This window comes from Gouania willdenowi, chromosome 4 (assembly GCF_900634775.1).
Source record: "Gouania willdenowi chromosome 4, fGouWil2.1, whole genome shotgun sequence".
In the NCBI taxonomy this organism is placed as follows: Eukaryota; Metazoa; Chordata; class Actinopteri; order Blenniiformes; family Gobiesocidae; genus Gouania; species Gouania willdenowi.
Window position 1 is genome coordinate 19,111,442 of NC_041047.1, and position 18,595 is coordinate 19,130,036.

Consider the following 18,595-nt stretch of genomic DNA (forward strand, 5'->3'; position numbering starts at 1 on the left):
TGGCGTTTCTTAGACCTTCTCCTGTCACAAAGAGAACAATACAGTACATATGCATGAACAGTGTTAATTTCACATTAGTGCTGATGGTTTTTTATTATGGATTTTGCATTGATGCATAAAACTTTGTGGATTTTCTGTCTGCATGTCTTATCATATATACATGATACATGTATTTATATATACTGTATATAAGAAGAAGAAGAAGAAGGGACAATTAAAAGCACTCAACCTATCAATATCTGGTCTTCACAGCTGCAGATGGTCATTACATTCCATTAACCCCCCAGAGTGCAAGAAAATGAAAGTGTCAGATGTAATGAGCACAGCCAGTTGGAAACAAGAGAAACCTCTTTGATTGATTTTTACAAAAAATAAAAGGTTGAAAGTTTGTTCCAATTAGTATTACTATTGTATCCCATGTCCTTTATTATTCAATTTTTTTCTTCTTCCGTCCTGCGTTAACTCGTCCTACACCGTTTGTCCGATTTTGACAATCAAGATATCAAACGGTTCAGAAAATTCTCGCCATGTATGCTGTCGCTTTTATAATTTGTAACTTTTCAACTTTTTCAGTTATTTCTCGTGGAACTTTTTGCTCCCATCCACTTACATTAAAAGTTCCAACATTTTTCCCCTTGCTGGAACTTTTAACCACTTCATCGTCGTCCATATGTAACTGATCCAAACCATTCCACCTTTCACAACCCAACCCATTACAACTTCTTTCAACCTTTTTAACCCATTTCAACTTTTTCAACCAATTTTTACTTTTTTCAACCTTTTCAACCCTTTTCAACCCATTTCAACCCTTTTCAACCTTTTTCAACCTTTTCAACCCATTTCAACCCTTTTCAACCTTTTCAACCTTTTCAACCTTTTTCAACCTTTTCACCCATTTCAACCTTTTCAACCCATTTCAACCTTTTCAACCAATTTCAACCTTTTCAACCAATTTCAACCTTTTCAACCCATTTCAACCCTTTTCAACCCTTTTCAACCTTTTTCAACCTTTTCAACCAATTTCAACCATTTCAACCTTTTCAACCTTTTTCAACCTTTTCAACCAATTTCAACCTTTTCAACCTTTTCAACCCATTTCAACCCTTTTCAATGGATTTTCAAACTTTGAAATGTTTCAAAAAATCTACTCTTCATCAGCAAACCTCCTCTTGTGTGGGGTTTGCAGGTTCTCATTTTACACCTACATCTTAAAACTTTAACTGTTTGGCCATTTTTCAACTGATTTTCACCATTCAAACTTTGAAACGTTTCAAAAATTCTACTCTTCGTGATCACCCATCGTCTTCATCACCAATACTCCTCTGGTGTGGGGTTTGCAGGTTCTCATTTCACACTTAAAACTTAAATCTTCATTTGCTCAACCATACTTCAATGGATTTCCACCATTAAAACTTTAAAATGTTTCAAAAAATCTCCTCTTCATCACCATCCCTCCTCTTCATCACCAATCCTCTTCTTGTGAGGAGTTTACAGGTTCTCATTTCACACTAACAACTTAGATCTTTAATTGCTCAGTCATTTCTTAATGGATTTCAACCATTCAAACTTTGACATGTTCAGCTGTTGGTTCACTCTCAGCTCATACTGGGATTTTTAAACATACTACTGTGTGAACTGGACTTCTAACTGGTTTAACTGGTTTTTCCTTCCATACTGGGATTTTAACACATAATACTGGTATAAACTGGACTTCTAACTGGTTTAACTGGTTTTTCCTTCCATACTGGGATTTTAACACATAGTTCTGCGTAAACTGGACTTCTAACTGGTTTTCTGGTTTTTCCTTTCATACTGGGATTATAATACATAATACTGTATTAACTGGACTTCTAACTGGTTTAACTGGTTTGTCCTTCCATACTGGGATTTTAACACATAATACTGTGTGAACTGGAATTCAAACTGGTTTTCAAGTCATTTAAACTTTTTTTTAACTTTTTCAATGCATTTAAAAAAAAATTCAAATTGCGGTGCGACACGGGCAAGCACCAGCATCCTCACTTCCATTTTCTTCAGGAAATGCAAATATTCTAGTAATTGTTTTATGATTAATTGATATCCTTCCAGGTGTTGTTTCAACAACAGAGGAGATGATTAAATGTGATCTTTTTCTGTTGATATAAAAAACATTTCCATCTAGTTTATTGAACCTTTATTGATCCTCTATCTACAAAAAGGTGTTTCTATATTTGGTCTGTTGTTTTCTTTTTTTTTAAGGCAGAAATGCAAATAGTGGTTCTCCTCCTATAACTGGATGGACTGTAAATCACATTTATCCTTTATTTAAACACCATATTGCTTAGGTGTGTTCAAGCCATTCATATTTTGTTGTAAAACAATAGCAGATTTTATTGTTTCTTTACCATTAAATTTGAGCTGATGGGTAAATGTAAACTATAGTACAACGTAAACAAATAGGGGTGTTGAAAAAAATAGATTCAGCGATATATCGTGATATTACGTCGCACGATTCCCGGATCGATTCGAAATGCATCCATTTTTTTAATAATTTTTTTTCCACTGCAGGAAACATTGTAACTGCACAAAGAAGTGCACTGAAACCTGGGCATGTTGACCAGCTTGTGGTTTTTCAATAAAATCTAAAAAGAAAGTACTAACTTTCTGCATTTATTTGTTGTTCTAGGCATATACCTCAGTTAAGTTGCACTAAAGTCACGTTGCACTAAAGTCAAAGTTGGTTTAAAAGTCACAGGCAGATTGTACGTTATTTTTTTATTTTAAGTTGTTTGCACATGTAGTGTAAAATATCACAATAAAACATATTTCATACACAATGTTCTCATGAAGGTGTACAAATTTACAGATTAATTGTTTCTTAAGTCATATAATAAAAATTGCAATAATCGCCTGATACTTTAATATCGGGATATATCGTATCGTGACCTATGTATCGGCATACGAATCGTATCGCCAGATGCCAGGTAATACACACCCCTAGTAAATAGGGGTGTGAGGAAAAAAATTGGTTTCACAGAATATCGCGATTTTTTTGGGTGCCAATTTTAAATTGATTTTTTTATTTAAAATTTTTTATTTTATTTTATTTTTCTATTTTTATTATCGGGGGAACATTCAATCAATATTTTTGTGTATTTGTGCAATATTTCAGTGATTTCAATGCTTTCAATGTGTAATAAAACTAATAATAAATAGGATGTTTTGAAGCAAATAGTTTTGACTCAATTTGTCCTCTGAATGATCAATATCTTCTGATGAACATATACAGCAACTTGATTTTTCATCTCCACGTTTCATTTTGAAATTATCGCGATATATCGGGATAATATTGCATCATGACCAAAGTGTCGTGATATGTATCATATTGCAACATCCTTGCCAATACTAACCCCTACTAGTAAACAACATAAACATGAGCCTTGTCACCAGATGGCCCACATCTGATAACTGTCCACATCCATTTTTAGATATGAAAACTGTATTACTTTACTTCTAAATATGTTTGTGAAGATAATTTTCTAACAGGTTACCAGAGTCGTGTTAAAGTTAAGGAGGTGCTGGTAGCATCCTTTTCACCCTCTCATTATCAGGAACTCATTACTCACAGTGGAAGTACTTATTGACTAAAACCAAATGAATGACCCTCGAGGTGTCTGATAGATCTTAACCTGACAGTTAACAACATCCATTTTAATCTACCTTCCAAACAGCTCAGTGCAATGCAGTCTCCTCATTTCACTCCTCAATGTCTTCCACGCACAATGTATCTCAAGGCTTTTCTCTCCAAACAGCTGTAAATCTGCAAAATGTGTTGGCCACCCACGATGTAGCAGCAGAAAGACCTTTTAACGTGGTATTCACTCGAGGTGTGTATTGCCAGGCATCTGGCAATACGATTCATATCCCGATACATAGGTCCCGATATTAAAGTACATTTTTTTTTTTTAAATATAGGACTTAAAAAGAACTAATCTGTACATTTTTACAGCTTCATGAGAACAGTATGTATGAAATATATTTTATTGGCATATTTTACACTCAAAACATTGGCTTTAACATGCCATGTGCCAACAACTTAAAATAAAAAAATAACATACAATCTGCCTGCGGCTTTTAAACCAACTTTGACTTTAGTGCAACGTGACTTTAGTGCAACTTAACTGAGGTATATGCCTAGAACAACAAATAAATGCAGAAAGTTAGTACTTTCTTTTTAGATTTTATTGAAAAAACACAAGCTGATCAACATGCCCAGGTTTCAGCGCACTTCTTTGTGCAGTTACAATGTCTCCTGCAGTGGAAAAGACTTTCCTTGTTAAATGAAGGTAAAAAAAAAAAAAAAAAAATTGATGTGGATGCATTTTTAATTGATTCGAGAATTGTGCGGCGTAATATTGCGATATATCGCAGAATTAAGTTTTTTCAACACCCCTAGTATACACACATAGAACTTTTGTTGAGTGCATGGTAAAACTAGAATAGTGTTCTGTTTCCATCATGTAAAGAAAAAAATTCTGTATTCGCTCTTAACTGTAGCTTTAAGCACAACAATAGCAGTGCTGTATTATTGTATGGATATTTGTTTCAAGGGCTGTGTTGCTGCTTATCTAATTAGGTTTGATGCTCAGAGGATTGGTGATTCTTTATATTGGCTATGGGAGCCATCACCATTGGAAAATTGCCTTCAGTTAGTTGAACAGAACGCATTCACACAGAAGCTAGACGTCATCGGTGTTTGACTGATGTCGCAATCACAAAGGAAAGTGACTATCTGCAAGTCGCACTGCTGCACTGTAAATGTTGACTTAGTATGTGTTCTCAGTGCTAATCAAAGCTGGCGTCTGTAGGTATTGGTTACAAGGAAGCGTTCATGCAACAATAATGGATGACAACCTCATCGACAGAAGTGAATACAGTGGGGAAAGCACTATAAGGGTAATTAAAGCACAGTTTGAAAAAATGAAACACTATTAGATATATATATTATACGTGTCCATATAGGGTTTAAAATATGATTACTCAAAATGTCTCTTCACTTTATAGAAGTGGTGTTATAGAGAAACAAAGCTCACAACTGCAGTTGATTGCTTTCATAAGGTACCAGAAACTGACGCGACGGAAACCCCTTAAATTAATACTGCATTAAAAATAATATTAAGTTATTCTCTACACCTACCGACTAAATTAACTTACAAAGAAGGATCGACCCTACCCTATCAGATACAGAAGATCACAAGCACTCACAGCCACTTCTCACAAAATACAAAATCAAATATAAACCTAAATGTTAGAGTTGTTGTGCTCAGATACACTGAAAAAATGTCAATTGTTGAAGTGACCCAAATTTTGAAAGACATGTCAGAAATTTTTTGATGTTTTTCATTCCTATCATCATGGATCTGAATTAAATGTAACTACATTACAAAGTCTTCCCTAATATAAATTGAAACCTATAGTATCCCAAAGGGAAAATTCTCTTGGAGTCAATATTCTTTGCGGCGATGGTGGGGGTGGGGCGATTAATGATTGACGTCAGTGCCAATATTGAAATAATGTCTCACACTTTTCTTCTCCATCTTCTCTCCTGCAGCATTATGCTGAGGTTTCAGGCTACCATCACACCATGCTGGAACTGGGTTCCTCTTCAGTTAGCTCTCAGTCTCTGACAGGGGACCCCAATGCTTTTGGGGAATCTCCATCCTCAGGAAGGTGTCCTGCTGGTGGTTTGCGTGTGGACATGGGGGTAATGCGTGGTAGCAGCTCCCCCAGGCAACACTCCCTCTACCCATCCCCTACAGACTGTGAGAGCTGGCAGAAGCACCGTACAGGACTGGCTCGGGGTTCAGCCCTTCCCTCTCAGTCTCATTTCCTTTTGGAGCCTCAAAGTCTGTCAACAAGTTATGACACCCTCTACGTCCCACAAATGTCCAGCCTCACGCCGCCTCAACACCCAAATCGTCTCGGCCTCACTCTTGATGTTGGTTCAACTTTTGACGTTGGCGGGGGAATGCTGGGAGTTGATGGAGATTCGGCGGTCAGTCCTAATGTGATTAAGAGACGACGTGGTGGCCTCATTGAGCAGAAGGACATTGTCAAAGCTCATCAGGCTCACAAGATACAAAGCACTCCACAGGCTCGACGCAAGGAGTGGGAGTAAGTATGATACTCTTAAAGCCCTCTCACAAACATGTAGAAAAAAATGTTTTTCTTTGACTTTTAGATAAATACCAAATTTTGCATATCAGGGATAAATACAGGGTAATTTTATTCACCAATTAGAGGATTCAGCTTTAAGGCGCCTTAGTGGCAGTGGTGGCGTCATGGTTGATTAAGTGGGTTTGTAATTGGAGGGTCACCAGTTTGAATCCAACCTAGGCCATGACTGTGGAATGTTGAGTAAGTCCATTAATCCTAACTGCTCATCTTGTACGTCGCTTTGGATAAAAGTGTCTCCTAAGGTAAATTATATTTGTAATTGTAGTAATGGTTAATGGGACCTTATGCATTTGCATAGCCAGCCTATAGCCAGAAACGCCTGTGCAATTAAGAGCCTAGGGGTGATGTTGAATAAAGTAAATCACTGGACAACAAAAGAACATAACAAAATCAGGAAAAGGATAAACATTTATTTTGTGCATGTACTATTTTACAGCGGGTGTGTTGTAACATTAGACTAACCTGAAGCAAAAGGAGCAAAAACAGTGTTTAATGTGTTTGAAAAAATTAAGAACAGTATTATAAAGCAAGGTAATTAAATGATTAAGCACACACTTTTAAACCTCCAGTGTGTGTGTGTGTGTGTGTTTGTGTGTGTGTGCTGCACACAGTCACATGTTAATGCCACATGCAGGTGTGTAAATACATGCATGTATGTGTGTATGTACTGGTTTCCTGCCCTGTGGTGCTGTGGAATTTCAGGCTGATTACAGGCCTATTGCCCCCCTCCTGCTTCCCTGCTGAAGCTGGGGTGGGGCTTCACCTCTAGTGGCATCGACACCCTCTGTGACCACCCCCACCCCCCCACCCCACCACTTATTACCTCTGCTAAGGAGGTCATGTTTTCATTAAGAGTTAACAATGAACAGATTTTGACAAAATTGTAACCAAAGGTAGACCTTAGGTCATGGAAGATTCCATTACATTTTGGAGGGGATCTGGATTATTATACTGATTCTGGATCAGTTTCAATGGCCTTATCTTTATGAAATTCGACTCAGTTATGTCAAGTTGGTTCCTCATCGAGTGTCATCCATATCGGATCCTGATTGCGCATTTATCGTGATTAATCCAAAAAAAATGGGAGTGCATTTGGACCTAGGCTACTGTAACGTTATTAACTGGGATAGAAATGCTTACAAGCCTTTAAAGTGGGAATGATCATCGTACCATGACCAGGATCACTGAACCAAATAACTGCCAATATCTGGAGAAGACTTTTGGTTTGCGCTCTAGTGCTCTTGTTCTTATCTGTGACACTACCTGTTGAGAGACAGATGCTTGTGGGCAAGATTAGCAAAGAGGGGGAGGCAGTGATGATGTTAGATGTGGAGAAGAGATGACTTATTATGAATGAAAGTAAATGAGAATCAGTCAATGGAGCTGTTTTGAGAGAGTACATTAGCATTTGATATTCATGCTCATGTGACAACAGTGTGTATATTACGTGTCATTGGTTCTGACATCCCATGCATTGGATTGGATACCAATTCTCTTTGCAGGCATGATTCATTATTGCAAAGCCATATGACAGGTATACTTGTGCTGCTAAGAGGACACTGACCAGAATAAATCAGGATGTGTTACAAGCGTAAACATTCACCTCTCAGAACCACTTAGCTGTAAACGCTCCGTGAACTGACAGGACAGAAAGTGAGAGGTTGACCCTAAGCCAGCGTGTGCACCTGCATTTGTTGTTGTTTATAAATCCAGGTGTAGCTGAAGTAGAAAGTTGAGGAAAAAAACAACAACTGCAAAAAACCTCAAAAGTAAATAATAATTAGCTATTTTTGAAAGACATTTAGTCTAATTAGGGCAGGATCATTCATTTGAACTAAAATGTTTTTTGATTTTTTTAATACACAGCAAATATCAACATAGCTTTATTATATCTTTATAATAGAGGTGTGTATTGCCTGGGATCTGGTGAAACACTTTGTATCCTGATACATACGATACAATATATCCCAATATTAAAATACAAGACGATTATTACGTTTTTTTTATATATGACTTAAGAAACTTTCCTGGTTAAATAAAGGTTAAAAAAATTTATATGGATCCATTTGGAATTGATCTGACGATTGATTGCACAACGTAATATCGCGATATTTTGCCGAATCAATTTTTTTCAACTCCCCTACTTTATAATACACGTTAAGCTTCATCATTTTAATGTTCTCCTCCTCAATAACACTGTGCTCTGGTTTGGTTTCTGGGTCTAGAATCTCCCCAATAACAAACTGTGGAAACTGTTTGGCATTACAACCCTGACTCAATGAGTGTAAAAAGCACATTTCAAATTGTTTCCTATTTCATGTATTCCATCTCCTATTCTACCTCCTTGAACATCTCGAGTGTGATATTACTGTAGTGATAGTAACAATAGCTCATTTTAAATTGATTTCCTATTAAAGTTTAAGATGTTTACACATTATATTCACTGATTGCTCATTGTTACCATGGTGTTTGATTTAGACAAAGATCTGATGATCATAAGTGGTGGAAACAGTGAGGAATAGAAATAAGGTGAGAAAAGAACAAAATGCTAATAATAATCTTAAGGGCCCATCAATCTTTATAGCAGGATTCTTTGGAATCCCTTTAATGAAAATTGTTGGTATCATCTTTTGAAAATATTGCTCAAGTCTTTCGTCTATGATCAGAATGTCTTACTTAATCCTCCAAATAAAGGCGATTGTTCGGATGCGTATAATACCTTCAAGACAAACCCAGTGTCTACTCTGTTATACCCCTAGGATGATCACAGAACACAAAAACTCATACTACACCCTTTTTTAATCTAATACAGGGTTGTAGTAATACGGTCATTTTCAATTTAAATAAAAAAATTGGAATAAACCTTGTCACAAATCATGCTGACCCCTCTCACTCATTATTGTCAATAATATAGGTTCAAAAGTTCAGCTCAATCAATATTTCCAGTTATTGAGCAACCCTTCATGACTACCAACAGATGATTCCCTAATGATTCTCTGATTTCCCTCACACCGTCTTCATCTTTCGTTTATGAACTGAAAAAAAAAAAAAACTCCATGTTGTCCTTACCACATCATTTATTAGGGTGGTACAACATGTAGCCCTCGCATTAGTCTGGGTTCGTGATGGATGAACTACTCGTTTTTTGTAGAATATCTAATGAAGTACAATTTGAAAAATAAATACATCTAAGGCTCATCGGGAACAGCTTGAGCTGTGTGTTGATATATTGAACAACATTGATGACTCACTTTATTAAGAAGTTCTCTCAAATAAAAACACCATCTGTCAGGACATTTTAATCATGACCTCAATTCTTTCCTACTGTGGAAAAGACAACCACAGTGAGTTCTGATTTACTCTTAGTGTCACTCCGAGGTCCCACTGGTCTATTGTTTCACTAGTTATTTATTCCACTCATGTTTGCATTAAACTACTAACCTCTAAAATTGTTCTGAATGAACTAGAACAGAACCAAGGAGTCATTGTGTGCCAATATTAGCTTTTAATACATCTGGACTACAACCGTCTACACGTCCATATGACTTTACTTAGCTGTGACAATGACGTTGCTCTAATGATAGTAATCACATTGACTTGATTTGGCATTTCAACCCTGTGGTGTGTTTGTTGGTTACAAATAGCAGAGTTCACTAAACTGTTTCGCTGTCTGTTTGAACATGGTGTTTGTGTATAAACGATACTAAGAGGAAAAAAAGTGAAGGATTTAAAGTTAGGACATTTTTAAGCAGCATAGCAAGTAAAGGAATCTAAAATGTATCAATTCAAATAAGATCAATGTTGTTTATATTCCTCCAGTAGATTTATCCACCTGAGATAGAACCATACACACTAAATCCTATGGTCAGCTTGGAGACGTCTGTTATAGACCATATAGCAATGGTTCCCAATCTTTTTCATCTCATGTACCCTCTTTGCATTTTGGTCAAATCATGTGTACCCCCTCTTCATATCATAATGGTGGTGTGCCAAAATAACTATACAACGATATATCGCAATATTCAGTCTTGCCGTACGTTATCAATATCCTGGTACCAAATGATATATTATTATGTCTTTTTTTAAAAAATATATATTGCAACATACAAGACATGATGAAAACAATAATTATAAACATGTTACACAGAGATAATGCAGTACATACACAGCACAATAAGACAATAGGTAAGGAGTGGATATTTACAAATTTACACTGTGGGGCGGATTCACTAAGATCTGAAATAAAGGGTGGTAAACCAGTTGCGTCCCTAAATCCTTTGGTGATGAAGTTTCCTCACCTGCTGCGAGGAATTCACTAAGATTGCAGCAATGATTAGCGCACATGCAGAAGTGGTGGAGACAGCCCTACTTAAATGAGCGTTTTGCTCGTTCAATGTGGAAAGGTGAGACACACAGAAGAACACAATGACATTTGAGGAAGTTAAATTGGAGTCAGATGGATTTCTCTGTCTGCTGCACAAACATTTATTAATGTAGAAAACTAAATAAATAAATAAATACATATATATTTCAGCAGGTCTGAGCAGTGACGCACACTCTCATATGTGACCACTGCACCATCACTGCGTAAATTACACATTTGATCAGCTGATTCTGGCCTGACATCAAGGCGACATGAGAGTTTCAACATAGAGATAAAGACACAGAAGCTCACTGGAGCTGTGCGTCCGAAGCGACGTCCATATACTGTAGGTCAGTATATGGATGCTTCAAGCCAGCTAAGTCCAGGTCTCTAGTTTTGAAAAAAGGTAAAGTGGCCGACCATTTCCGCTTTTCAGTCGGCGGGACAAAGATTCCAACGGTGACCGAAAGACCTGTCAAGAGCCTGAGCAAAATCTTTGACAGCTCTCTGAAGGATGCAGGGCTTTGCAGCAGACAAAAAGCGACCTGACTTCTTGGCTCACAGCCATCGATAAATCTGGTCTCCCAGGAAAGTTTAAGGCCTGGATGTACCAGCACGAAGTCCTACCTAGAATACTCTGGCCTCTGTTAATCTACGAGGTACCAATGACAACTGTAGAGGTACTAGAGAAGACCACCAGCAAGTTTTTGAGAAAATGGCTGGGGCTTCCTCGGTCCTTGAGCAGCATTGCCTTTTATGGCCAACCCACCAAGCTGCATCTCCCTCTCAGTGGACTCTCGGAAGAATTCAAAGTTGCCCACTCTAGAGAGGTAATGATGTACAGGGACTCCGGAGATGTTAAGGTTGCCTCTGCAGGAATTGTTGTTAAGACCGGGAGCAAGTGGCAGGCACAAGAAGCCGTAAGCAGAGCGGAGACACGGCTGAGGCACAAGACCTTGGTGGGTACCGTGGCAATGGGGAGGGCAGGCCTTGGTAGTTTTCCTAGGCCACGCTACGGCAGGGATCACGGCAAGGAGAAGCGCCAATTAGTCCAAGACGAGATCCGTGCAGAGCTCGAGGAAGAACGGTACAGCAAGATGGTCAGCATGTCCAAGCAAGGTGGGAGCATGCAGAAGCTTGCAAACTCACCTGGGCAGAGCTCTGGAGAGCTCAATCTCTGCGAACAAAATTCCTCATTCAGTCTGCATACGACGTCCTCCCAAGCCCGGCCAACCTGCACACCTGGGGCCGAGCTGACACTCTGGAGTGCAAACTGTGCCAGAGGAGGGGCACCTTGGAGCACATCTTGAGCTGTTGCCCAAAGGCTCTAGGTGAGGGATGGTATCGCTGGCGCTATGACCAAGTTTTAAAATCCCTGGCTGATTCCATCTGCGTAGCGATACAATATAGCAAGTCCCAGGTCACCCCTAAGCAATCAATCACCTTCATTAGAGCAGGACAGAAAACAAACCACCAGCCGAGCTCCGCAGGAGGGCTCCTCGCCACCACTTGTGACTGGCAGCTCCAAGTTGACCTGGGAACGAAACTCAAGTTCCCGGCAAATATCATCTCCACTTCACTCCGCCCAGACATGGTGTTAACATCTGATTCAACTAAGCAAGTTGTGCTACTGGAGCTGACAGTCCCCTGGGAGGACCGGATTGACGAAGCCAATGATCAAAAGAGGGCCAAATACTGTGAGCTCACCACAGAGTGCCGGAGCAATGGCTGGAGAGCCTGCTGTGAACCAATCGAAATCGGGTGCAGGGGTTTTGCAGGTCACTCACTACAGCGAGTGTTCAAACTCCTAGGCATTAGAGGACAGCAGTTGAGAAAAGCCACCAAGAACATCCTTGAGGCCACAGAAAAGGCCTCCAGGTGGCTGTGGATCCGTAGGGGGGATCCGTGGTGCGCCACTTGGACACAGGCTGGGGTCTGATCAGTCCCGGCTGGGTCGCCCAGGCGAGGGTGTCTGATGATGAAAGACCCAAAACACCCTATGACACCTGAGTCATCACTGATGACGTGTCCAAGTATCACCGTGAGGTGTATTTCAGTTCTATCGTGAGGTACCTGGCGATACCCAGCCCTATATCATAAGTACTCTCTCCATAATTTTATTGCTTTTTCATTTGTGGAACAGCAGGCATTCCTAAACCCCTAATAGTTATTTAATTGTAAATTTGTTTAAAAATAGCCTCAAAAAGAACTAGGAATAGTACTCCTGTTTGGGAACCACTGCCCTATAGAAACGAATTGTGAGAGGAAGAAATAAGGGCTGGAATGCACAAGCAGCATAGAGTCCTAGTGCAAGCTTATTACTCATTCAGTGCCAGCCATTTTATGAATTTCTACCCCCCTCAGTGCCAGGCCTTTTTGAGCATTTTGACTGATGTTTAATGACCCACAGAATATTTTGACTTGACTATGACTATCTGAAATCTGACACCAGATTCTGAAAGATTGAAGCCTCTACTTTCATCAGATCAAAATTTTGTTTCTGGCTTGTTTTGTTCTCCCGTAATCAGCCATTGAATAGAGCAAGTTTTACACAAATTGCCCGTTTCAGAGCAAAAAGCTGAAAAAACAAGCTTTTTCTAAAAAAAAAAAAGTCAGTGACTTTGAAGCAATTTTTTTTTAGCTTTATTGAAAACTATAACATCTGAACATTGGTTTCCTTCTAAAAAAAAAAAAAAAAAACAACACTGAGACAAGACTTTGGATGGCAAATGTATTATTATTTTGCTATCTGGCTCACAGTTTCATGTTTTACTTACTGTATTTTGTACCTCCTCCCCCTCTGTCAATCACACAGACGTAATTTCCTCTTTCTCCCAACACGCAGAGATAACCGTTTGGCCCGGTTAGTTGATGGTTTTATCTCACGATCGCAACATTATGAACAATCCACTCAGATCCACACATGCTGTGTTAGTATGTGGAGCTGTGAGCAGCGATAATCTCCTTCATCCTTGCTTCTCCCTCCTTAGCTAATGGTAGCATCAGTGGCTAATCTCTCATCCAAAGGTACTACATCACACTACAGCTTAGATACTGATGAGGGACAAAACCTAAATTAAGAGTTTTCTCATCAATGGCACTGAGCGTTTGGATTGGAAGTGACGAATTATCTCGTCAATGGCACTGAGTGAGTTAATACAGTAACACTGTCTTACTCTTGTTTACCCATTTTCATGCTCATGCCTACGTTTTGTGTCTAGTGTCTAAACCTGAAGTTTACATTGATAAATGGTAAAACTTGCTGTTATTTGTGAATTAGTTCATTTAAATGAAAGGAGCGCCAGGTTACATGCAGTTAGTGTTACTGATTTAATCACTGCACATGTTCAATCAATGATTCGAATCATTGATTGAACATGTGCTGTTATTAAATCCTAATTTCTACCATTGCATTAAATTAATCCAAATGATCATTTGAATTAATTTAGTGCAATGGTAGAAATTATTGTTAGGTTGGCCCCATTATAAGAGATTATATTAATTTATTTGTGGTGGTTAAAACACCAAAGTTGCAATGGCAGCAATGCTTACTGTATATCAGACTGTCCCGGGCCAGCTGTGGCTACACTTGTGGTTTACCCCCACTCAGTATGACTGTCAATTTCAAGCTTTAAAAGTGTGGAGATGTCTATCCTGTTCAAACAGAAAGGAATAGAGTTTGGTAACGGATGAGCAGGTTTTGCTCTGGAGGAACTTGCCAACTTTTTGTACGTATCACTTTATGTAAATTGAAATGCTACAGAAAGTGTTTTACATGCCTAAAATAGACAACATGGTTTCAACAAAACAGTACAAACATTGAAATGCATCCAATGTAAATGCCATTTGGTTTTTCTTTCATTTGAACAGGAGAAAGTAAACAATAATCTAATCTATCAATCTAATAAAGCAAGGACCGTCTGTCTGTCTATGAAGCGTATACCTCCCTGACACAGTGTCTGTTCGAGTTGAAACTTTTTTATAAGCTTGCACTCACGCCGAGTGTGTGCATCCATTATTTTGGACTTATTTGATAATTACGTTTCAAAACCTTCATTTTCATTTTATTTTGAAATTACCGCAGAATCAACACGGGTTACACCGGACAGAGGGTTAGACCGGAGAGGGGGGAGGGACGTCTCAGCAGCAGTAGCCGCACTCACACTGATATACTAGCAAAGCTCTGAAGTCTCATGCATTGGGCGTGAGACACATGCATTTCAACCTGATGTGAGTCATGGAATGGGTGCATGCGCGCGGTTGATGCGTGCGGCGTGCATGTGTGTGAAGTGAGCCCACGGAGAGATGGACGGTAGCGACACACACACAAGTGGGTGCGTGCGTGCACGTGCATGTGTGTGAGGAAAGGTTTTAACAGCACTTTTACACCTACAATAAACAGCACTAACCATAATATCACACACACACACACACACACACACACAATAAGCACCCCTGCACTAGCAAATGTTAAATGCTAAATAAATAGTTTTATTTGTACTATTTTATGTGTCTTTTATCAGATTCTACCTAAACCGCCGCAGTGGTGCAAACTTTATCAATTTATCATGCCTATGCCCCTTAGAATTAAACCAGGGAAATCGCACATGCTATTTTACTTTGCAAATATACCCCTTTATAACACTACAGAGTACAGAATATGTACACCTCTTTGTACATCCAACCTTCAAACACAGCTCCCACTATATGAATACATACTTCCGACGGGCACTGTACTAGTATGCATAAAAAGCAAAAGTTAAAGAACATAAAGAATGAATAACTCTGCAACAGTTTAGGACACAGCCGCAGGGTCGTCAGGAAAGTGAAATAATTTAAACTACAACTTTATTCTTTTTCTTCGAGCAGCGATCACAGCAAGCCAGTTTTTGGCACAAGTTAAACTGTTCACCTTTAATTCCCAAAGCAAGCCAAAAATCACAAGCCAAATAAAGCAGAATTATCTGAAACACCACACAGCTTAAAGCAGAACCTGTGCTGGACACGTTGCAGACAGTTCATCACTTAGGTAACACAAAGTTACACACACGCACACACAATTCTAGCTTCTGTAAATCACTCCACAATTAAGTGAGCATACACGTTTTAGACGGTAGAGCATCTGGAGAAAAGATACAAGCAAACACCTCAGAGTAAAGTTTTGTTTGCCTTAAAAAAATAAAAATAAAAAAGTTTGAGCTGAAATACAAACCAGTCAAACATTTACAGTACGCCACATGCACAAATTACCATACAATAACACACAACAGGAACTACTTTCTTCCATGACAACATATGTGATGTCATAGTTTTTGATTGGTGTGCTGACCTGACCAGCAATCCATGCATTCATGCACACACACGCAAACACACAGACACACACGTGAGCTAAAGGCATCATGAAATGTCAAATCAACATATTCATGCAATAATTCGAAGGTGACATATCTCAGAAACTCCGCACCCCTCACAGTTAACAGAAAAAGATGGAGACCATAGTTCATTGTCGCCGTGGTGGGCACTATGTTTGTGTGATTAGCTGTCAGTGGTTGCCTGCGCTGGCTTGTGTGATGGACTTATTCTTGGCTGGGGTGTTTACTGTCATGGAAAGATGTGTGCTACTCATTTATTTGGATCATATTGGTGCATGCTGACTGGGTCCCTGGTCATTTATTAATGGTGTGTCTTACTCCTTTGCTCACAGCTGCAGTTTGAAAATTGCCTGTTTACAGGGTTGTGTTATTCTGTTCTGAGGAAGGACTTGTTATTTTTTTGCCACAGAAAACCAACAAAAGCTTGGTTTTAAGACTAACTCTGTCCAGGAATTCCTGATCAGTTAATTTTTTTTCTACATGACTGATTTATCAAGCCTCCCTAAGAAATCATAGAGGTGTAATTAAAAACATTTCTGACTCTGGCCAATACCAAATCATGTTTTATTCAGTGGATCTCAGCAGATATGAAAATTAATCTGTTTTTTTTTTTTTAAGCCAGTTCATTTCATTTCATTCCGGTCAGTTATGAGTCACACCTAACGAGAAAATTCCCAGTAAGTACTAATGATAAATGACAATATTATCAGAAAAGCAATGTTTTTTTTCTTCTTTTTTTCTGCAATTCTAGCCTGAGTCTGAAACCTTTCCATAGAATTCTGTTACATTCTTGCAGATTCAACTGCTGTGTGTGGTGGGTATCCATCTCACTGTTAGTTGGTCTGTACATTTAACATATTGATGATGCAACACAGAGCTAGAAATGCACACATAGTCAAGGGCTTTTGGCCAATAATAGGCACCTCTTAAAGGCAATCATTAATAGTCTTCAATTGTAATTTTTGTAGAAAATACTGTAAAATATAAAGTGTATTTTATGTAGCGATGTCCCGATACAACTTTTTCATTTCTGATATGATACCGATATTGCAGCCTTGAGTATCGGCCGATTGATCTGATATCAGCATGAATCATACATACCCTTTTTTAAAATTTTATTTATTTATTTGTTTCTCTCTCTCTCTTTTCTTAATAATTTTTAATAAAAAAATAATAATTACTTATTTTGTAGTGTGGAATGTTAGAAAAGGCTTGATCAAGTGATGTTACTCAAACAGAGAACAGTAGTCAGCAACAGTAGGTATGAGAAAAACTGACCCATTTATTATTAACCAATTGGTTACATACATTTTAACCTTCAACATAATATCTACAGTATTCTACAATTGAATAAAATAAATAAAAAAATGAATTGAAAAAATCGTAAAATCCAGATTTTTGAATCAGATATCTGATATTAATTTTCAGGCTAATATCGGACCGATATCCGATATCGCATTGGGCTACCCCTACTTTTATATATTATGGCTAGAGAAACATGGCCTGCACACCTGAGCTCTGAGGCAGCTACAGGCGCATAAAACATAAATGTTACAATAATATACTGTAGTGTATAATTATATGTACCTTGGGGATCAATACCAGCGGTGAAAGTATAACGCATTACAAGTACAAACATTACCGTAATTGAGTTGCTTTTTATGGGTACTTTTGAGTATATTTCTAAATCAGTAATTGTATTTAAGTATGTTTCAAAAGAAGTAAAATAATTCATTCCATGGGTAAATTATTATTTTTTTGTTTTAAAATGATCAACAGACATTGTGAAACTACAAAAACATGAAATGACCAGACAACAATCAAATGCATCACATCATAGCCGACCAACCAGATTAAATGTAGTGCACGGCGCCAAAACAGCATTGAATGCTGGTTATTTTCCCAGTTTTTGATTGAATACATGTAGCTACAGTATATTTAGAGCCTGATTATTTTATTTAATTAGTGTGATTTTTTTTTTTTTTTATTATTATTATACATTTTGACAAACCTTTTATTTTATACAGAAGCTTTTGTGGAAAATAATCTAAGTTCCAGTTGTGCAAGATTTGGTCTCTTCCTTTTTTAGTTTATACATGAGACGTTTAGCATTCACCGTGGTAGTAGCTTTTACTTTGAGTACTACTTAATTGAGCTACCTTTTACTTGTACTATATACAGTATGACTTACTTGCACTTGTACTGGAGTACAATTTCAATCAAGTAACAGTACTTCTCCTTGAGTAGAATATATCAGTACACCTCTGATCAATACATTACCACTAGTTCATTCTTATCATTTTTTACCATGTAAAGGAGTAAGCTGTTGTGTAAAAGCAAAAATCTAAGCAGATAATAATGTCTTCGAAACAGTTTCCACTTTCATTCTGCATCTCTGCGTCTGTCTGACCATAAAGCATTAGCTCTGCACATCCTTCGCCCTGGGGAGCTCTCACGGCGACTGTTTATTGTCACCTTGTTGAGCTGTGAATCTGACAGACGCTCGGAGCGAAGGACAAACCTTTACAAAGTCTATCTTCTAATGGATCTGCCCAAAGTGTGTGCAGTTCAGTGGCACACACACACTATGTTTATAGTCTTGATTAAAACCTAATTCTGATCTTCCCCTGTCTTTGTATCTTGA

At 38.3% G+C, this 18,595-nt stretch overlaps 1 protein-coding gene across 6 annotated transcripts in view; it reads left to right on the forward strand.

Annotated features, from left to right (window-relative positions):
• The window catches only part of cacna1ea (calcium channel, voltage-dependent, R type, alpha 1E subunit a), a 108,478-nt gene that overhangs the window by 10,707 nt on the left and 79,176 nt on the right, over positions 1-18,595 (forward strand). For all 6 annotated transcript variants that reach the window (XM_028445243.1, XM_028445247.1, XM_028445244.1 and 3 more), the window contains exon 4: positions 5,591-6,153. In XM_028445243.1, the coding sequence (XP_028301044.1) occupies positions 5,624-6,153 (530 nt within the window). In that variant the 5' untranslated portion in view covers positions 5,591-5,623. The remainder of the gene's footprint in view (positions 1-5,590; positions 6,154-18,595) is intronic.